General features: G+C 40.9%; 1 protein-coding gene across 1 annotated transcript; it reads left to right on the forward strand.

Annotated features, from left to right (window-relative positions):
- Nucleotides 1-466: 466 nt before the first annotated feature.
- Nucleotides 467-15,688, forward strand: LOC139660859 (3-oxo-5-alpha-steroid 4-dehydrogenase 2-like). The gene is made up of 5 exons (XM_071539117.1): nt 467-744; nt 1,624-1,787; nt 9,468-9,569; nt 14,576-14,726; nt 15,622-15,688. Exons 1-5 carry the CDS (start codon nt 467-469, stop codon nt 15,686-15,688), a joined length of 762 nt encoding a protein of 253 aa, XP_071395218.1.
- Nucleotides 15,689-23,256: the final 7,568 nt, after the last annotated feature.

The raw sequence follows: 23,256 nt of genomic DNA on the forward strand, positions 1-23,256 counted from the left end.
TATTAATAATATATATTACACTATTACTACAGAGAAGTTCTACTGGCTGACCAGAGGTGTCACCAGTGTGAGAGTGACTGGTCAACACATCTTTCTTTCTTTTCGTTTTTAATGTCATTTTATGTATTTTTTCTGTTTTATGTGAAGCACATTGTATTTGCCTTGTGTATGAAATGTGCTATATAAATAAAGTTTGCCTTGCCTTGCCTTGTTCTTAAGTCTAACATCAATCAAACGTGTTGAGTGCACTCCCTCTCTCTTTCTCTCTCTCTCTCTCTCTCTCTCTCTCTCTCTCTCCCCCTCTGTCTCTCTTTCTCTCTCCCTCCCTCCCTCTCTCTCGCTCTCTCTCTCTCACACACACACACAGACACACCCACCCACAGGGAAATACCATGTCACACTGTCTTAACAGCTTGGGAAGACAGATTGCTGTGGAAGTTAGAAGAGAGAAGTGGAGAGGGAAGAGATGGACTGCAGGGAGAACCTCGTCCAGTATCTGACCTGGAGCTTCATAGTTGGCGGTCTGGCTTTTTTCCTGCGGCAGACCAGAATCTGCGGCCCATACGGGCGTTACATGAACACAGGAGAGCGACTGAGACCCACCTGTCCGGCTAAAGTGGCCTGGTTCCTGCAGGAGCTGCCGGCTTTTCTGCTGCCTGTGATCCTCGTTCTGACCACCGAGTCCCGGACGAGTCTGGGCAAGAAGCTGCTGCTCTGGACCTTCTGCCTGCACTATTTCCAAAGGTCAGAGGTCATCTCTTGTGTTGTTGTTGTCATTGTAGGTTTCAGTTCCCTATGTAGGCAACTGAACCCTAACCCTAACCCTAACCCTCAGAAGGTTAGGGTCCCTAACCCTGACCCTTCCAGAAGGCACTGGAACGGCATCCGGGAGTGAATCTGACCGCGGAACACATGTTCCGGTTCTGAAAAAATAAATACAGAGCAGTACTGGTGGTTATACAAGTTTGCTTAAACAATTGGTTTGGTTAGTTTTTACGCCAACTTTGCTGACTGGGCAGTGTTCAGACCTTCGGGCCAATCACAGTGCTTAAAAACGCAAACATCACCTCACCTGAAGTGACTGCTTCCTACAGTCACTGAGCTTGCCTTATTTGGTGGTATGTGGGACCTTGTCTGTGATGCTGAAGTTGCATTAGATGTCTGTGTAATGAATTTTTTTCCTTTTTTGTATGTATGATTTTTTTTAGTCATGCTCTGTAATGGTTTGGCATTTAGTCTTCATTCAGGCCTTTGAAAATTTATTGCGGAAACAAAGACTTGTAGCATGATGTCTTTGATGTGAGTTGCATTCAAATTTGATACAGTATAGCTCTGTGTGTAAAGCCTAAAATGACATTTGTAGGCTCAAATCAACCTATGGTGTAAAGTAATTTGTTGGTTAGTACATTGTCTTACATTTGTCTATAGTATGTGTGCTGAGCCTGTATAGTTTAAGTTAATGTAAATTTATGATCTTTATTGCCATAGTAAATTTCACTTTTTTATAGTAAAGTGGAAGGAGGGGGGCACTTCAAGTGAGGTCGCCCTGGGCACCACACTGTGTTAACCCGGACCTGTGTACAGGCGGTGCAGAACTCACTTGCTTCACACTTGCTCTCTCAGGACTTTCGTCTACGCCTTGCTGACCCGAGGACGGCCCCTCCCTCTGCAGATCATAGTGTTCGCAGCCGTCTTCTGCTCGTTCAACGGTTTCCTCCAGGGACACTACCTGCTCCACTGTGCCCAGTTTGAAGACACGTGGCTGGCTGACATTCGTCTGGCTGCTGGTGGGTGAGGCGCTCCAAGTTTTCAGCCTGGTCTCATGAAATTTGGTGAAATGTGCATGTGCAAATACATGCTCCATGTTACACTCTGCTTCCTGCCAATCACCTGACACAGAAAGAAAGAATCCCTCAAAAACAAGTCGCCTCAATTAGATGAAGCTGAAATAGCCAACCTTGATAGTCCCCTATCGATTGAGGAGGTTCAAGAAGCTATAAGAAGTATGCAATCAGGCAAGACCCCCGGCCCTGACGGATTTGTAACGGAATTTTATAAGACGTTTTCGAATGACCTTGCACCCTTGCTCCTCGCTATGTACTCGGAGGCACTATCAGAAGGTCAGTTACCTCCCACTTTGAGACAAGCCTCAATATGTCTTCTACCTAAAAAAGGCAAGGACCTGTTGCTCCGTGAGTCACATAGGCCAATTTCACTCCTCAACGGAGATTACAAAGTTCTGGCAAAATGTCTTGCTAAACGTTTAGAAAAAGTGCTTCCACGCATTATATCCCCAGATCAGACAGGATTCGTCCAAGGGAGATACTCCTTTTTTAATACTCGCAAGCTTTTTAATATCGTATATACTGACCTTCAACGAGCTGTCCCTGAACTTGTGCTATCCTTGGACGCAGAAAAAGCGTTCGATCGGGTAGAGTGGGGCTTCCTCTTTAAGACTCTGGAGAAATTCGGCTTCGGCCAAAATTTTATTTCCTGGGTGAAACTGCTGTACACGGCTCCTTTGGCATGCGTTCGCACAAATGATGTGCAATCAAAGTATTTCCCTCTTCAAAGAGGAACAAGACAGGGATGCCCCCTCTCCCCGTTGCTTTTCGATCTGGCAATCGAACCGCTTGCTATTTCACTGCGACAGTGCCATACGTTTGAGGGGATAACTCGAGGGAATACTGTGTATAAGATAGCGTTATATGCAGATGACCTTCTTCTGTTCGTCAGCAATCCAATGTCATCAATACCGTCCATCCTGTCTAAATTAGATCAATTCGGGAAATTGTCTGGCTACAAATTGAATCTGGAGAAAAGCGAATTATACCCTGTCAACTCTGCTGCTCAAAATATGCCTTATTCTGCCTTCCCTTTCAGGAGAGTGAGCTCTCACTTTAAGTACCTCGGCATAGTGGTTCCTAGATCCTTTAACCGTCTTCTTAAACTTAACCTAACACCTTTGATAGATAAATGTAAACAGGATTTAGAACGATGGCGCACCCTACCCTTATCAATGGCAGGTCGCATCAATTTGATTAAAATGAACATAGTTCCTAGATTCCTATATCTCTTCCAAACCATTCCGATATTTATTCCAAAGAAACAATTTGCCCTAATTGATAGAGTTCTCTCAAAATTTATATGGAACAATAAACAGCCGCGCGTCAGCAGGCACTTCTTGGAGAGACACAAGATGGAGGGAGGAATGGCCATGCCCAACCTTTTGCATTATTATTGGGCAAGTAATATCCAAAAAGTTATCTTTTGGGTCAAGGGTCGCTCTGATGACAATATGCCAGACTGGGTTGCAGCAGAGTCTTATAACCTTCCTATTCACTCCCTAGTCTCCTCTGCCTTACAAGTCTCTACAGGCAGCTCAGCCAACAATCCTGTGACATCCCATACACTTAAAATCTGGTTGCAATTCAGGAAGCATTTTGGTTTGCAAAGCCCTTCTGTTATGGCACCTATTATGTCTAACCACCTCTTTACACCAGCTATGATAGATATGGCCTTTCGCGCCTGGCATGGGAACGGGATACGGTTTATTAAGGATCTTTATGTGGATGGAATATTTGCATCCTTCGAACAGCTAGCAACGAAATATGAACTACCACGTGCCCACTTCTTTCGATATTTACAATTGAGGAACTTTGTTAAGAAACAATATACTTCCTTTCCCAACAAGCCTCCAACTACCCCAGTTGATAATTTGCTGTCTCTCGACACGGATAAAAAGGGAATAATCTCCCGGATTTATGGAATCATTGGTGAGATGAACCCCCAATCAGTAGATATACTTAGAACACAATGGGAACAGGACTTAGGCCCTCCACTTCTAAACGAGACTTGGAATGCAATTCTTGAGCAGATACATGCTTCATCTCCTTGCAGCAGACATGGGCTCATACAATTTAAGATTGTGCATCGTATCCACTTTACAAAGGCCAAATTAGCTAAAATTTATCCAAATCTAGACCCCACCTGTGATAAATGTAAATCTGCGCCGGCCACTTTAATTCACATGTTTTGGTCATGCCTTTGTCTGCATGCATTTTGGGATTCAATTTTTAAATCCCTGAGTGAAGCCTATAACATATTAATTGAACCAGATCCTCTGACCGCCATTTTTAGTGTGAAACCAGAGAATGCTACCTGGTCAAGACATATTTATGATGTAGTAGCCTTTACTTGCTTGCTAGCTCGCCGAATTATCCTGTTTAACTGGAAAGATCCTAAACCCCCTTCCCATGCCAGGTGGCTGAAGGACGTTATGTTCCATTTAAAACTAGAAAAGATTAAATTTACCCTAAGGGGGAAAAAGGCTGAGTTCAGGAAAACGTGGACCCCATTTATGTCTTATTTCACTACTGTTACTGGGATATCAAATTGGAATGACTCATGCTCTCTTTATGTCGTAATGCAAGAACGTGTGGATCACTGTGTGTAGCTGTATGTATGATTCCATTCTCTTTCTTCTTTTTTTTTCTCTCTAGTTATACATCTTTGTGTAATTTCCTTTATTATTGCCATTGTTATTATTATTATTATTTTATTTATTTTATTTTATTTTTTTGTCAGTAGTGGACAGTTGTAGCCCACTGGGATGGGACTGGGGATAGGACTGGGTGGTGGGGTGGATTGGGAGGATGAGTAGGAGAGATCAGGGGGTTGGGAAAGGGGAGGGCAGTTTTATATTTTGTATTTTATATGATGATCTTGTATTATGTATACCAGAACCCTTTGAAAATTCAATAAAGAGATGTTTAAAAAAACAAAAAAAAAACAAGTCGCCTAACAAACTTTGTCACATCTTTGTCTTTGTTAGTTTAACACTGCAGAGTTTGTATTTCACAAATACGAGTAAATGTTAAAAAAAATTATTACATGTAGCATGCATTGCAGTGATTGGGGAAAGGTAAACAAGTTCAAGTTTGTTTATTTCTATAGCCCTTCGTCACAGCATGTCTCAAAGGACTGTACAGAGAAGCAGCCTAACTAGATCTAACTGATCAACAACCAGCTGTAGAACAGAATGATTCTGGACAAATGTCAGGACAAGACACACAAACCCTAACCCACCTGTCTAGGGAAGTGCAGGGGCATACAATCAAAAAAGCATCTTGCAAAATGCTTTTTTAAAGTCATTTTTAGAGAGAATTTTAACTTGATTTTAATTCAAACAATCCCATCTAATGGCCTAAAATATCCTCAGCATGCAGCAACATTACACAGATAGCTAAAACACTATCCTGATGGTAACTGTTGCTGACAAGGGAGTCAATGTATCTGTATAAGCGTAACAGACATGTAAGGCGGGGGTCTGGGGGTTCTCCCCCTCACTTTATGCAATTTTGTGCATTTTTACATTATTTGGCATGACAAGTAATGTTACTGCCTTTTTGTCATTATTTATCCTCAAAAACAAATCAGGCCACACAAGTGTGCCGACAACAGGTATTGTGATATTTTGACCGTTGATGTTATTACCTCTGTAGTTTCTTGCTTCCCCTTAGCGTGTCCTGAAAGGCTAATGAAAGTCCTGCTATGCCTCAGCTTCACTTAAAATGACTCTGTGTTAGTCTCACTCGTCCCTAAGGCCCTTGGTTCTTAGGTCCTGTAGGTCTAGAAGCTGGGAAGGGATATTCCCTGAGTTCCCCCAAGAGAGAAGGTTAGCAGTTTTTATCTTTGCTAGATTTATGACCTAACTCTGTATCTAGCCTTTGTTTTAGCCAACTAGGCTGTTTTAGCCAACAGAGAACTATGAACCTCCCATTAGCTGTCAGCAGGCTTAGTCCTGAGGAGAAGTCCAGGGTTGTCTTTCAGAGCTTTTATTTAAGCAAATACACTATAAAATCTCACACTCTCCCCTTATTGAGAAACAAAATAATTTCCCATTTTCTGGTTGAGTCTTAGAGTGACATTGTCCCTTAAAAGAGAGCAGGTACCTTTCACTTGTCTCTCTGTCAGCCGTCCCTTCCAGAAGGTTTAGCTGTCTAACAAAAGAAGAAGTATCTGTCTTCAGTGAGCAAGCTGGATATATATAGCAAGCTTCTGCGGGTGTTCTTTGTTACCACCCTCTCTTCATATTTTAACATATTCCTGATGATTAAAACAGTTACAGGCGTGTCTTGTTTTCTTATAGGTGGACACTGTCTTTAGTTAAAACAAGCATTACTTTTCAGTTAGCAAGCAAGTGGAAGCACAGCTAATATGGTCACATACATTTAACAATCTTTCAGCGATGTTGCTGACATGTGACCCCTGGTCTCAGCGAGCTGCTTCTTGCTGCCTCATCTCCCTTCTCCTTTCCTTCCAAACTATCTTTCTCATCTGCTTTTTGTCAACCCCCTGTCCTGTTTTTGTCAGGCTTGTTGTTTTCTGGGTCCACAAACCCTCGTGCCGACCAGGTGACGGGCTTAACACCTCCAAGTAGAGCTTTTCACAGACACATTGCATATATCACTATACTCTTATTAACTTCAAAGTTGAATGGATGAAATTAAAGATCTTATAACATACCTCTGTTTAATATTTGAATGGGTTTTAAGAAAAAGTGTTTTTAGGCAATATCAGCTATGTTTAAAAGTTATCTATATTTCATGAGGATATCTCAAGCTAAATTGTAAAGATTAGCCTATTGATGAACCAAGCAATTTCACGTTCCTGTGGCTCATGCACATGTTTTTACTGCACACTGCACTGAACCACTAGATAGCAGTATTGCATATTGTGTTACTGCCGTATTATGACTTATTCTTAATTTTACACCATCCAGCATTAGGTTACATCACCATTTTTGTAAACAATCCCATATTTGCTCCGAGACTGATTGGATCATTGCATTACTACTTTAATATTTAGATGGAAGATGTCCATAACACTTAGCATTAACAGCTGTATCGATAAAATAAACATGAAAAATATTAATACATTAAAATAAGTAAAAACAAGACTACAGCACCCCCCACACATACCAGGGCTTAAAAAAAAAATCTTTATCTGCCTCTATGCCTTCTATGCTCTGCCTCTATGCCTCTTTCACTTTTCTAATCCTCTTGCACTGTCTTTTTATCTATGTCTTTATTTTTATTTTATTTATGTAAAGCACTTTGCATGAGTGAACACTATATGTGGGGGGGACAGAGTATCTGGGAACTCAAGAGCTAGCTGACAGAGCTTTATCTAGGAACTCAAGAGCTAGATGACAGAGCTTATCTAGGAACTCAAGAGCTAGATCACAGAGCTTATCTAGGAACTCAAGGGCTAGATGACAGAGCTTTATCTTTACTCTGTATGATTCTCATCCATCTGTGGACCAAGAGGAGAATCTATGATTTTCGTCTGCCTTAGGCAGTGAGATCTGATGTAAATATCAGATCAAGAGCAGAATCAGGAAGGACAGGGGAAAAGAAAATTAAAGAAAAACATATGGGTTCACTCACAATAGGCATCTAAAAGTGGGAGTATTTGTTGTGTTCTTTTATCTTTTATCTATATTTCACCTGATTTGAACTGCACTAGTTTACTTTTTAAGTATTTTATCTTTTGGATCTCTTGTCTGCCATGACCTGCCTTTGTGTTTCTTTCTGTTTCTCTGTGTTCCCTGCCTCCCTTGTGTCTCCGCCTCCTGGTCTGTCTGTCAGTTTGTAGTGTGGGCGTGGCTCCCTCTTTTCCCCCCAGCTCCTGCTCCCACACACCTGTACCTCATCACTAATCACCCATCCCCACAGTATATCTACCCTGGTTTATCATCCACTCCTTGTCAGTTCGTCTGTTCTGTTTGGTCTACCTGTTCTGTTCCTGTTCCCGTGTTCCCTGCCTCGTCACTAGTTTTGGACTTCTTGCCTTGCCAGCCAGGTTGGGTTTTGTCTTCCTTTGTTTGTCTTTTGCCAGCCTGTTGCGTTTTTGGTTTTTGTATCTTTTGCCTTAGTTCCTTATTAAAACTCTTGCACTCAGTAAAGCCTCTGCCTGTCTACATCTGGGTCCTCACTTCTGCCCCCACGTAACATTGTCTGTACTTTTGCACTTTTTAATTGTAAATCTTTTACCTTTCCTGTATTTTTTTTTATTACTCTGTAAAGCACTGCCTGTATGCACTCCATGCTCTGTCTCTGCTCTGTCTCCGCGCTCTGTCTCCGCGCTCTGTCTATGCTTAGATCTGGCAATACTGTGGAGGGGCAACTGAAGGCCCTCTTTTTAGAGACAGGCCTTTACTAATGCATGTTGTTGACTGTATCTTTTTGTTTTTTGTGATGCACTTATTTGTGTGTTGCTTATATTTTAACTGTGTATATCTTTTATGTTAACTTGTTAAGTACTCTGTGACACTTGTCTTGACAGATGCTATACAAATAAAGTTTTTCTTACTTACTTTTACTTAGTGATTCAAGGAATTCCTGAATATGGGAAAGATGTTTTCAGACAATTGCGTGACAGCAAATAAAGAACCCCACCTTGGATTTCAAACACCAAGTGCATGAGACTTATGGGGTTTAAGGACCTAGGAGAAATAACTAAAAATGAACATGACTTTATGAGAGTCGATTACCCAAGAATACAGTGTTTGATACGCAGCCAAAAATATAAAAGTCTCTAACTAATCCTAAAGGACGTCTGATAGTTGTTTTTTTTTTGTATTGGATCTTTAACAAAGGACATGATCCTCGTTCATAGATTTACAGTCCTACACGAGGGACTCCAGTGACTTCATCAACAAACACAGACATACTGGACCTGTGACACAGACTTGCTTGTAACACTAGATGTGTAAAGCGTACATACTAGTTTCCCCCACCAAGGAGCTTTGGGAGCTGTTGAACATTTTTTGGAACAAAGACCAACTGGAAATAGAACAAGCACATAATGCATTAAGGATTTAACATCTCTGGTCTCTAATTATTTTCTATTCAGTTTTAGCTACAGAAAAGTGCTATGAGCAGCAAAATGGCCCCACAGCTTGCCAACACCTTTATGGGCAAACTATAGAATAAGTCCATATTGAGTCAGAAAAAAACATATTTTTCCCAAATACAACTATACACAAGGTTAATAGGTGATTTATTTTGTTTTCAGCAACTACAAGACTTGAACAAATTCTATGAGTATCTGAAGAACCTCCATGAGAATCTTTGAGAATCTCCATGTTACTCACCACAACACCACTTGTTATGCAAACCAACAGATAAAAACACGTTTCTCTAGTGTGTGAGTTTCACATAAAACCTTCAATGACAACACAGTTCTCTAAACTTTCAGGTTTTGGGACTAAAGCCAAACTATTTATTTACAAGGTAAATTATTTTTGTCATACAAGCAATATAATGAATTACTGCATTTTACACCAATTTATCAGTTTCTGTACTTCACCTGTGTAGGACAGAGCAGGCCCTCACCAGTTTATAAGTCAGAACCGTTTGTTTTAAGGAAAACTGTCTAATTATCCCTGTTTATTTTTTCAGGTTTACTTCTGTTCGTCGTTGGTATGGCCATCAACATCCACAGCGACCACATCCTTCGCAGCTTGAGAAGACCTGGAGAGATCGTCTACAGGATTCCCCACGGTACAACAAGACTAATAAATGCTGATGTGTGAGCAAGAAGGATAAAATGATCCACGCTAACCCTAACACACATACTTCAGTTTAGGATTAGTTGTTCAAGCCCCGAAGAGGCAGAACCCTTATCGTTATTTATTAGTACTTTATCACTATTAGGTTTCCACTGTGAAGCATGGAAACCTATTATTAAAGTATTATATTTTCTCCTGTATTTTGCCCAATAACTCGGCTCAGATTGGTGACTTTTTTTTTTATGTTAGGCCCCTCGCTACTTAGCTCCAAAGAGTGGAACAGGTGTGCCCATATGGACCACTACAGTAAGTCTAACCCTCATACCTGTCCCTGTTTGACAGATTAACATGGCACTTCGTACATATAATAATAATAACTTTATTTGTATAGCGCTTTTCTAAAAGTGCTTTACATACAATAAAACCCAAAGATGACAATGATGCAGACGTACCACAATCAAATAAATAAAACAGTTGAATAATAAAAATAAAAAAGAATAACAAAAAATAGGAATAAAAGGTAATACAGTAATGGATACAACTAGACAACGAACAGAAATACAACTAAAAACAGATGCAAACAGATAAAAGTGTGTGTCGAGCCATGAAAGCCCAGACAAACAAATTGTCCTTACAATTACAAATAATAAGTGAAAGTGAGCGAATAAAGTAATGAATAAGAGAAACAATTACAAAATAAACGATGAGAAGGAGATAGGCTACAAGTACACTGCCATTCGACAGTTCAAAAGTTTGGAGCCCCTGAGAAATCTCCATGCCCCCGAAAGAAACCGATGCCTCCACAGTTTGGGCAGCACCAAACCAATCAAAAAAAGCACAGCCAAGACACCGACAATGCCACAAACCACTGCCTCCACTCCAAACAACTGCTCCACTCCTCAAACCCCCCGCCCATCAAAGAATCCCCCACACACAGCAATGACAGCCCCGCAGACCCCAGGCACTCCAGCCGCCAAGCCCCGAAACATCCTGGGGAAGCCCCACCCCATGTCCTAACCCTAACCCGACACAGGCGCGACCGGCCCGCAGAGCCCCCCCCCACGGGCCCCACGATCAAGCCGCCCCCACAAAAGCCCGACAGGACCCAGACCAGGTGACCGTGCCGGCCAATCCACCAGAGACAGCACCTGCCCTCGCAAAAACCCGCCAGTCAACTGCCGCCCCGAGAGGCGAAGGCCACCCCCCACGCAACACCACCAAGAAACTGAAGACCCCACACAAGACAGACCCCTGCAAGAAAACCCCAGCCTCCTGCCAACTCCGCGCACAGAGCAGCCCCCGTCCCCCAAGACAACAACCGACCGACGAGTCCGGAGAGACGAGCACCGCCTCCGACGGACTGGCCAGCCCAACCGCCCAATCCAAACTCCATCGAGCACCCGCGGGAACAGCCCGACCGCAAGGCCCGCGAGAAGAGCCCCATAAACCAACCGTACCCACGGCAAGTGCCACAGGAGACATGGGGCAAAGCCCCACCAGAACATCCCAAGAACCTGACAGCCAGAATGCCAAAGGTCCGCAAAGCCACCACCGCCACACACAGAGGATTCCTGATGAACAGAAAGTCCGAAGAACAGAACAGCCACCCGAAACAGAGACAGCAGTCCACAACACCATCAACATCCCAGCTGCACCTCCCGACCAATTCAATGCCACCCCGGCAGAAAAATAAATAAATAATAATAATAATAAAAAAAAAATTAATAAAAAAAAATACCTCTCAGCGGCTCCAAACTCCCATCTCCAAAAAGTCGGCTTAAAGGAAGTGAAAGTATAACACAGGGATAAAAGGGAAAATAAAATAATAAAACAAGATATAAAATAGTAAAGAGAAGGGATAACAGCCACACTAAGAAAAAGCCTTTACATAAAAGTAGTTTTTAAGGAGAGATTTAAAAGATGATACTGACTTCACTAGCCTGAGATCCTCAGGCAGGGAATTCCACAATCGAGGGGCCCTGACAGCAAAAGTTCGGTCACCTTTCGTAATGAGGCGGGACTTTGGAACACTGAGGAGGGCCAAACCTGAGGATTGCAGGCTGCGTTCGGGCACATAGGGGGCTAACAAGTCAGAGATGTAGCTTGGAGCCAGGCCCTGTAATGCTTTAAAAGTTATCAGCAAAATCTTAAAATCAATTCTAAAACTCACAGGCAACCAGTGAAGCGAGGCAAGGATGGGAGTAATATGGTCTCGTCTTTTGGAATTGGTTAAAAGCCTCGCAGCTGCATTCTGTATTAGCTGGAGGCGAGAGATTGCTTTCTGGGTAATCCCGGAGTGAAGGGCATTACAGTAGTCAAGCCGAGCAGAAATAAGGTCTGAGTATGATAAAAATGATCTAATTTTAGCTATGTTTCTCAGCTGAAGGAAACATGGTTGCACAACTCTCATCACTTGACCATCAAAGGAAAGGTCAGAATCCGAAAGCACTCCCAAATTACTGGCGGTATGTTTAATGTTGGCAGATAAACTTCCAAGATGAATCTGAGAAAAACTGATGGAATGGAAGAGATTGTAATGGACTTTAGGAAGACAAGGAGCACAGATCTCGGCCCAGTGTTCATTGACGGCGAGGCCGTGGAGCGAGTCTCCAGTTTTAAATTCCTGGGGGCGCACATCACTGAGGACTTCTCCTGGGCCATACACACCTCCACTGTCACAACAACCTCTACTTCCTGAGGAAGCTGAGGAGAGCCAGACTGCCCCAGAACCTTCTCATGAACTTTTATCGGTGCACAGTGTAGAGTATCCTGACGTATTGTATCACAGCCTGGTATGCCAGCTGCACCAGGAAGGACCAGATAGCTCTGCAGAGGGTCATCAAGACGGCCCAAAACATCATAGGGACACAGCTGCCGGCAGTCGAGGACATCTACCAGGCCCACTGTCGGGATAGGGCCTCTAACATCATCCGTGACCCAACTCACCCTGCTCACCACCTCTTCAAACTACTCCCCTCTGGCAGGCGATACAGGACTACATATGCACGCACCACAAGACTGAAAAACAGCTTCTTCCCCAAAGCTGTCAAATTGCTGAACATGGCCTGACACCCCCCTCCCCCTCCCCCTCCCCCCATCCACACACCCACTACAACACACACACAAACGCACACACATACACCTGGATATTATGATGACGAATAATTTTACCTAGAGGGAGCATGTACATAGAAAACAATAGAGGACCTAAGATTGACACTTGGGGAACACCACAAGTGAAAGGGGCAACAGATGAAGAGGCCTCTCCAACTACAACCAAGAAAGTTCTGTCAGAGAGGTATGAGTGAAGCAAATCCAGAACTGAGTCCCTAATGCCAACCCATTTTTCTAAACGGTTAAGTAAGATGTTATGGTTAACTGCATCAAAAGCCGAGCTCAAATCAAGGAGGATTAAAACTGAACAGGCACCTGAATCAGCAGCAAGCAACAGGTCATTAGTGACCTTTACAAGAGCTGTTTCTGTGCTGCGAAGGGCCCAGAAGCCTGATTGAAATTCCTCAAAAATGTCATTTTTATTCATAAAAGTAATCAATTGTGAGGAAACAATCTTTTCAATAATTTTTGATAGAAAGGGTAACTTAGAAATTGGTCTATTTTTTTTTTAAAACTACTGCAGGCTGGAGGGGAAAGAGCAGGTGGATAGTGAGCTGTTGACAATCGAAAGATTAGGGCCAACATTCTGGAATACTTCTTTCAAGAACCTAGTAGGGATAAAGTCAAGTGATGTCATGTGTATCTGCTCATCGTTAACCACTTTGCCAATAGGACCCATAAGCTCTATTATAAGCTATACATTTTTTACACCATTTTGGATTTTTGGAAAACCATTTAAAAATCTTCTCATGAACCACAGGTCAGAACGACACAAAATGTGGATAAACGTTTACTTAGTACTTACTAACTGATTGCAAAACCATGACAATATAATCAATCCACTTGAAATTCTACAGGTTGGTCAGAAACATCATTTTAAAGAGATCCAGCAAGCTAAATGTGATATTTGAGATTTGACCTAAATACAGTAATTTTGTTAACACACACACACACACACGCACACACTGCACAGGTCACTTTACACCATTACACAGCACTTTGCTTTTATGAAGGTATTTTTATTCTGTTTTATAGACTTTTTTAACTTGCACTCAGGGACTTTTTGCTGTTTGTTTTTATGTTTTGTCTCCTATTCTGTTGTCTTGCATTTTTTTTGCCCTTTGGTCCTGAGAGGAACGACATTTCGTTGCTGTATTCTGCATATATGGTGGAGTGACAATAAACTTGAACATAACTTGAATTGACAGTATATGTTCTTTAAATAAAGTTAATTCCAGGTTGGCAGGTTAGATTGAAACATACGCACATACATGTATTGAGTACAGACAATAGGGTTAGTTGAGTCTACGAATCTTATTTGTCACATCTAGTTGTCATCAATAGCTAATTGCAATTGGCGAGAAGGCAACCGAAGTGTTCGGTTGATAAATTAGTAAATAAAAGTTTATTTAATCTAATGCCTTGCTCGCAACAATTATCAAAAGTTGTGAGATAATTGTAGTGTGCTGTAGAGTTAAACACGTTGTTTCTTTAAGCTACTTCTACTGCTAAGCTAACACAGCATGTGAACTAACGTGCATGTGTCAGTTTGTGCGGAAATGGTGAAACAGTGGAACACTTCGGCTCCATAAACAGGGTCGAAGTGTTTAGAAGAAGTGGACACAGATTGACAGCTGAAAAGGACTTGTGATATTCATGACATATTGTACCACCATAGGATGAGGCCAGATTGGAGATGATGGACAAGTAGGAGTCTGATTCTACACATGCCTCTGGAAACACTTAGCACACAAACTGTCTCTAAACACCAAAAGCTACATTAAACTCAGCTAAACTTAGTTGAATTTTCCTCAGTTGAAGCAGCTTTGCAGCTTTAACTTTTTTTTATTTTTTCATTTCATTTGACAATTGTATTTCTCTTAGGAGGAATGTTTGAGTTTGTGTCGGGTGCAAACTTCTTCGGGGAGATCCTGGAGTGGTGTGGTTATGCTGTAGCGACATGGTCTTTACCCACGTTCTCCTTTGCCTTCTTCAGCATTTGCTCCATTGGGCCGCGGGCGTACCACCACCACAGGTAGCCGAGTCCACCTCGATTAATTACCTAGTGTGAGTGATAAATTAGACAATAGCAATGATTTTGGAGTGAAATTTATTTTCTGCACCAGAGGTATTTAATCTTATTTCCTTTACTTGTTATCTCTGCTCTAAATCCACATTTCTCTTAATGTTCTCATAATATTTTTAACATTTATCTCAGTATGCTCTACTTTTATTATTTTGCATATCCGGCATACATGCTGAGATTCATTTAGTTCATACTTTACATTCATCTATTTTGTATTAGTTGTTAAAGTGTTTTAATTGTTGGTTGTGTTATGTTTAATTTCCCCCATTTATCTATTTTTATTAATATTGTATTTTTCTTTGCTGTATGCCAGGGTTTCCCAAACCTCTCCTCGAGTACCCCTTGTCCTGCATGTTTTAGATCTCTCCCTGCTCCAACACAGCTGATTCAAATGATGAACTCTTTATCAACCCCTGAAGCTGCTTGTTAACAAGCTGATCATTTAAATCAGCTGTGTTGGAGCAGGGAGAGATCTAAAACATGCAGGACAAGGGGTACTCGAGGAGAGGTTTGGGAAACCCTGCTGTATGCTATTTCAATTTGTGCATGCAATGACCCAATTTCCCTACCGGAATCACTCGAGTTTCATTTTATCTTTTCTTATGGATTTTGTTGATATACCATTTACATTTTACCATCCCATAATATGATACCATATCATCATCTTCATGTTTTGTTTGTGTCTTTGTTTTGAGGTTTGATGTTTTATAAGGTGCCTTTTTTTTATCATTTCACCTGCACCATTTCTATTACTTTTTCTCTGTTTTATCATATACGCAAATAATCAAACTTGAAACTTCAGTTGTAAATGTTTATGTGGACTCTCCTATTTCTCTTTTTTCAGGGACTACCAACTCAAGTTTGAGGATTATCCCCGGTCCAGGAAAGCTGTTATTCCTTTTATACTGTGAGGATGGAGGGCTGTTCACTGATATTGTCAACCACACTCAAAAAAAAACAAAAAAACACTGACTTTAATTAAATTTATTTTGTCAACAGGTTCCACAAAATTGTATTAGGTTAGTTAAAAGCAACAATGTTAAGGTCATCTAAGTTAATGAACTTGTATTAGAGTAACACAATGATTGTGAATTGAGCCAACTAAAAAAAATTACTTCTGATCAACAAGAGATATTTAAGCTTACCCAAATTAAGTCAGTTATGTTAGATGGACTTAAAGAATATATTTACAGGCTACATATTTTACATTTGTCCTTTCAACATGTATCTTATTAGTAGTAAAATAATAAATTTAAGTTCATTTAACTAAAACATTAGGTTTTCATCCAATATATTTTTTACTAATTAGTTTGACATAATTCTAGTTTGTCAACAGGTTCCACACAAATGAATTTGGTACACCCAACATATTTTTGTTATTTCCTTTATTCACCAACACAGCACTGATTCACATGAACATTTTAGTGGACTTGGTTAAAAAAAAACAAAAAAACAATAACATTTTTGGCACCATAAGTGTAACACATAAAATAACACATATAAGCTGCAACTATTTGTCGATTAACAGAAAATTAATTGGCAACAATTTTGAAGAAGAAAAAATGAAAAATAAAATTATCTGATTCCAGTTTCTTAAATGTGAATATTTTCTGGTTTCTTTAGTCCTCTATGACAGTAAACTGAATATGTTTGGGTTGGGTACTGTTGGTCAGGACAAAATAAGACTGTGAAACTGTGATTGACATTTTTGACCATTTTCTACTTCTATTTTATACACCAAAGCCCAAACAGCTAATCGATCCATGAAAAAAAAAATAATGAAAACAATCGTTAGTTGCAGCCCTACAATAACATAATAACATTATGGTGCAGCATGGCCTCTCAATTCAACACCCTTTCACTTGTCACTTAGTAGTACCACTAGACTACCACTTTTCACTTATGGTAGTAGTTTTCCAAAAGTTTGCCAATTAGTTTTTCCCTACTCTGCTATTTTCAAACAGGTAATCATTTTATTCAGTTTTGGCCCAAAATATAATTTTGCCTATTCTACAGAATGGTCAGCATTCAAATCAATGGTTGGCTCATTCATACAGTTTGTTCTTGAGCATCTGTACCTTGTTTGAGAGTCTGCAAGCATCCAGTTGAAGGAAGAGCTTCTGAAGTACTTCAAAGAAGGCTTTCAGTTCCTGAGGATAACTGAGGTTCAGTGCATATATTACACCCATTAAGAGTGCACATGCAGAGGTGATGTCTCCCAAGTCATGCAGGACTTCAACACCCTCGATCACGATTCCAACATCGCCTGGAGGAGTGGTGGCATCACCTCCCTCAACATTGATGCTGTAGATGCCAAGGATAACTTGTTCAAGCTCCCTCTCAACACCTGTAGCATCGGAATCCTTTACATAGGAGAGAAAGAAAGAACAAAACCAAACTATGAAATCACAAACAGATTTTGCAGAATTCTAAAGAGTAACTTTTTCATTTCAGGTTTCCCTTATATATGGTAATAATTTAATGAAAACTTTAGAGATATAATTTTATATTATTTAATATACACACCAACCACTTTATTAGGAACACGTGCAATCTAATGCAATCCAATGCACTGCAATACAACAGGCAAGGCAGCTTTATTTGTATAGCACATTTCATACACTGGGGCAATTCAAAGTGCTTTACAGGGTGATAAAAATACAGTAAAGGTAAAAGATTTACAATTAAAAAGTGCAAAAGTACAGACAAGAGATACAAAAGATAAAAGACTTAAAAGTAAATTAGTGTAGTTCAAATCAAATGAGATAGAAAGATGAAAGAACACAACAAATACTCCCACTTTTAGATGCACATTGTGAGTGAACCCATATGTTTTTCTGTAATTTTCTTTTCTTTTCCCCTGTCCTTCCTGATTCTACTCTTGATCTGATATTTACCTCAGATCTCACTGCCTAAGGCAGACGAGAATCATAGATTCTCCTCTTGGTCAAAAACCTCACCATCCAGAGATGGATGAGAATCATACAGGGTAAAGCTCTGTCCCCCCCACATATAGTGTTCACTCATGCGCAAATAAGCATTACCTGGACAAGACGAATGAAAATTCGTACTTGCCCATGTCAGCTCTGTTGGGATCCTGAACAGAAAGAGTTAAAATTAAGGTTATTTAAAAGCTGAGCTGAAAAGATACGTTTTTAGCCATTACAGGGTAGAGTAGGCAATCTAAAATAAGAAAGTTTTTAGCTTTGACTTAAAAGCGGTCAGAGTCGGGGCTTGTCTAATATCATCTGGGAGGTTATTCCAGGTCTGTGTTGCATGATAACAAAACGCTGCTTCACCGTGTTTTGTTCTAACTCTTGGGACAGCCAGTAGGCCAGCCCCAGATGTCCTCAGGGTCCTAGAAGGTTCATATGGCACAAGCATGTCAGAGATGTATTTGGGCCCAGAGCCACAGAGTGATTTGTAGACAAGCAGCAAGATTTTGAAATCAATTCTCTGAGTGACTGGTAGCCAGTGTAAGGATTTTAGAACTGGTGTAATGTGGTCATATTTCTTAGTTTTCGTCAGGACCCTGGCAGCGGCGTTCTGAATAAGTTGGAGTTGCCGAAGAGCTTTTTTTGAAAGCCCTGTGAACAGACCATTGCAGTAATCCAATCTACTGGAAATAAAGGTGTGGGTAAGCCTTTCTAGGTCTTGTTTGGACATTAGTCCTCTGACTCTTCCAATATGTTTTTAGATGGTAGTAAGCTGACGAAGTTACCGATTTGATGTGGCTATTGAAATTTAAATCTGACTCCAGGATAACACCAAGATTTCTGGCTTGACTCTTAGTTATGAGGGACAGGGAGTCAAGGTGAGAGCAGACATTCTGTCTTTCTTTCTGTGCTCCAAAGACAATTATCTCGGTCTTATCTCTGTTTAGTTGGAGAAAATTTTGCCGCATCCAGTCATTGATTTGTTCGACGCAGTGACACAGAGTTTCAACAGGTCCATAGTCACCTGGTATAAGTGATATGTAGATTTGCGTGTCATCTGCATAATTATGGTAGGCTACTTTATTATTTTGTAGGATTTGGCCTAACGGAAGCATATAGAGATTGAACAGGAGAGGTCCCAAAATGGACCCCTGTGGAACCCCGCAGGTCATGGCCATCTGCTCAGACACACAGTTTCCAATGGAGACAAAGTACTTTCTGTCATGAAGATATGACTTGAACCACTTAAGGACAGTTCCAGAGAGTCCCACCCAGTTTTCTAATCTTTGTAATAGAATTGTATGGTCCACGGTGTCAAAGGCAGCACTAAGATCCAACAGTACTAAAACAGAGACTTTGCCTGAGTCATTGTTCAGGCGAATGTCATTTAGTACCTTTATGAGTGCAGTCTCAGTGCTGTGATGGGGCCGAAATCCTGATTGAAAGTTATCGAAGCAATTGATCAGCATTAAAAAGTTACTAAGTTGTTGGTGTGACGAAGACTCCGTCACTGATTGCGGACGGCACACGGTAAAGAAGACACTTAGTAATATACTCACAAACGCTCATCCAGACACACATTAGTCCCCTCTGTCATTGTGGTGAGTGCACGCACCACAATAAATCTACAGTCACAACTTTACACGCATCCACTGCAGTAATATAGTATGTTGGGAAAAAAGAGACACACTACGCCACTATTTAGTTAACTTAGGTCAGTTTATTCATACTCATCTTACAAGAGAGTGCTTTGCCGGGGTGTCATCGTGGTCTGATGTTCCTCTCCTCCACAGTCACAGGGTCTGAAACAGAGCCGATGTGTAGTGCTGTCTTATATAGAGGCTACAGGGGTCACGCGCATGTGTGCTGATGGCGGAAGATACCATGTTTAACTGGGTCGTAGGGTATGTTACCTTATTGATGAAACTGTATCGAAGTTTCGGGGTTTGTTTAAGGTATTTCACTGGGAAGTGGCGATTCTTATAATGAGTTATATTTGTTTAAGGTAAGAACTGGCAGTAAAATTGCAGATTGAGTAAAATGGAAGATAATTGATTTGAACAGCGGTTGGTTGGTCTAGGGGGAGGGGCTTAACCTTTATAAGCCTCTGGCCACCAAGGCACAGGGGAGTCAGTCTGAGGGTGGCAGTAAACCAGACAGGTGACTAGAGTGTCTATTGCAAATTATGTATTTTTTTGGTTTTTCTGTGGACGTCCAAGTTTTTGTTTCATCACTCTTTTTGTAAATAAAAGCACCTCAATCTTCTTTGCGACTCCAGCCACCTTGTTATCTTTTCTTAGACAGTTGACCCATCGTTTTTCTAACATATGGTGGCAGCGGTGGGATTCGAACCCACGCCCCCGAAGAGACTGGAGCCTCAATCCTGAACAACTTTTTCAATAACTTTACCTAAAAACGGTAAGTTTGATATTGGTCGATAGTTATCCAGTACAGTAGCATCAAGACTCCTCTTCTTTAGGAGAGGCTTAATGACCGCAGTTTTCAAAGCCGTTGGAAAAATGCCAGATTGGAGAGAATTGTTAACTACAAGTATTAGTTCTTTTGCCAGGCTGCTCAAAACTGTTTTAAGGTAGCTAGTGGGTAAAACATCAAGGCAACAGGTGGATGATTTGAGATTTGACACAGTTTCTTTGAGTGTTTTATCGTCAATGGGATTAAATTGTGTCATACCTACCAAGTTACATCTGGGAGACTGCAGTGATGATGCTTTTTTGTTTGGCATTGAGGAGTTAATCGCATGACTGATGCCTTGAATCTTGTCATTAAAAAAGGATGCAAACTCACTACATTTGCTGGTAGAAACTAGTTCTGGGGATATTGGAACCGGAGGGTTAGTTAACCTGTCAACGGTAGCAAATAAGATGTGTGAATTGTTACTCTTCTTGTTGATCTCAGCGAAAAATGATTGCCTAGCGCTTTTCAAGTTCAGACTGTAAATATGTAATTTTTCTTTATAGATTTCAAAGTGAATCTGGAGGTTTGATTTACGCCATTTTCGCTCTGCTTTCCGGCACTCCCTTTTCTGTGCCCTTACAGAATGAGTGTTTCTCCATGGTGCCTTTTGCTTATTAGCGATCATTTTAACCTTAGCAGGAGCAATGGCATCAATTACATTTGAAATTTTAGAATTGAAGGTATTTAGTAGATCATCAACATGATTTGAAGCTGGGGCAGTTTCAGATTTGAAGGCTTCCATAAAAAGTGTTGTGGTATTCTCATTAATGTACCTTTTTTTTTAACAGTTTCAGATCTAATGTTGATTTTTGGTGTAATAGACAGATCAAAGAATACACAGAAATGATCTGATAGAGCAACGTCAAGCACAGTGACATTTGAAATGTTAACACCCTTAGTAATAACCAGATCTAGAGTGTGTCCTCTAGTATGGGTCGGCCCTTTCACATGTTGAGACAGATCAAACGTGTCAAGTATGGCTGAAAGTTCTTTGGCATTTTTGTCACTGACATTATCTATGTGTACATTAAAATCACCCGTAATGACTACACAGTCAAATTCAGTGCAGATAATTGAAAGCATCTCAGTAAAATCATCAAGGAAATGTGGGGAGTATTTTGGTGGCCTGTATATAACTAAATATAGAATACATGGAGAGAATTTCATTTCCATTTTAAACGACACATATTCAAAGGATGAGAATTCTCCAAATGATAACTTCTTACAAAGGAACCTATCCCTAAAAAAGGCACAAACATCCCCTCCTTTTTTGTTCTGTCATGCTTCAAACTCAAATATGAAATTTGGTGGGGTGGATTCAATAAGGATAGCATTCCCATTCTTGGTGTCCAGCCAGATCTCTGTTAAAAACATAAAATCAAGCTTGTAAGAGGTTATAAAATCATTGATTAAAAGTGACTTGTTACACAGGGACCTGATATTAAATAGGGCTAATTTTAGGTTTGTTGGAGCAGGGCCTGAGATACTTGGCTTACAGGCAATGTGAATCAAATTTGTAGGATTGGAAGATTTTACTGTGACCCTCTTATGTAATCTTTGTCTTGACACTGTGGCTATTGTATTTGGGAAGGTTGTTCTCTCCCAGGATCTCAGCTTGCTATCAGATAATTTATGAATAACAGTTCTTGAACAGCAGAGGCCCAGAATGTCCTAGTTGCTGCCGACACTGATAGCGGTGCGCCGGGGGGGCGTTGGTGGGCGGCGTATAAGTGATGGCAATACCCGTGACCTGGCCAAGCTGGGGGTGAGTGGGATCATTTTGATCCCAGACTTCACCAAGTCCTCCATCTGGCTTGTGAACCTAAGAGGAGAGACAGGGGAGGGAATGGATGCTGGAGTCAATTTGACTGAGCTTCAGCGTGGCAGCTTTGACTAACTCCTTGATTGGTGAGTGTGGTGGACGGGGGAAGGGGGGGCGTTGGATCCCTGATTGGGACAGAGACCTCCTCTGAATGCCTTGGGTGATGTGAAGCCGAGGGTCAGGTGAGGGGGGAGAGATACAGGCTGTCTGCCTGTGTGTGCTGTCCTTGTCCTTCGTGGTTATCTGTGCATTCTTGTTTTGGTGTGGCATCCCAAGAGCATGACGTAGATTGGCGCCGAGTAATCTGGAACCAGTGATGCTCGGATGGATCCCATCAGGCATAAAGCGGTCTTTACAGTTCCAAAAGATATTGAAATTGTCAATAAACTTTATCCCATGGGTGAGGCACGCCGATGTCAGCCATGTATTCAGGGCAAGGAGTCTGCTGAAGGATTCGATTCCTTTCCTCAAGGTTGGAATGGGGCCTGAAATGAATACATGTTGCGATTGACTAACCCAGCTCTGCCATAATTTTTTACTTTTACTAAGCTTAAACATTTTCAGTTTTTGTTCAAATTGTGTCAGCAAGTGTTCCTAATAATTGCCCCCCTCATGTATGTTAATGGGTTAGACACAGTATTAGGAACACCTTTCAATATAATGCACTCTCCAGTACACCACCACCACCCACTACGACCTAAAAAACTTTAAACAAACTGATTCCACGCAAATTATAACAAAGTAACAAGATTAGTTATTCAAGATTTGGTTTAATACAGGTAGAAACTAAACTATTAAAATTACCAACCAGGTATTCTTTGAAGAGGATGTCCGGATCTTCATTCAGGTAGATACAAAGCGCCCTGAGGATGCAGTCCCTCCTCTTTTCAACAGTTTCATTCTAAAGGGAGAGAGAAAAAAAATACAGAAATACTTTAGGACTGCACATACACACATACTATACCTCATATTTCTATAAGCATGTGAAATGGAAGACATCTCAACTGTAGAGATAGACATGTACACAATGACCAATTAATCATTAATTAATTGACATTAATGGTTACCTTGTCAAACAAGATTACCACCACTTTATAGATGTCCACATTAAGCAGGGAAGGGAAAGAAAAACCAGTAAAGCATCTTCCTTCTTTGTTTTAACATCTTTCACATCCACAAACTGAACTTTTCAACCCTAACTTTTCACAACACTCACTAATGGATAAACCTGAAAACAGAGGCCTCA

This window comes from Centroberyx affinis, unplaced genomic scaffold, assembly GCF_046629955.1.
Source record: "Centroberyx affinis isolate AG114_WGS23_722 - 3 ecotype Tasmania unplaced genomic scaffold, CSIRO-AGI_Caff_v1 ptg003404l_1, whole genome shotgun sequence".
Lineage (NCBI taxonomy): Eukaryota > Metazoa > Chordata > Actinopteri > Beryciformes > Berycidae > Centroberyx > Centroberyx affinis.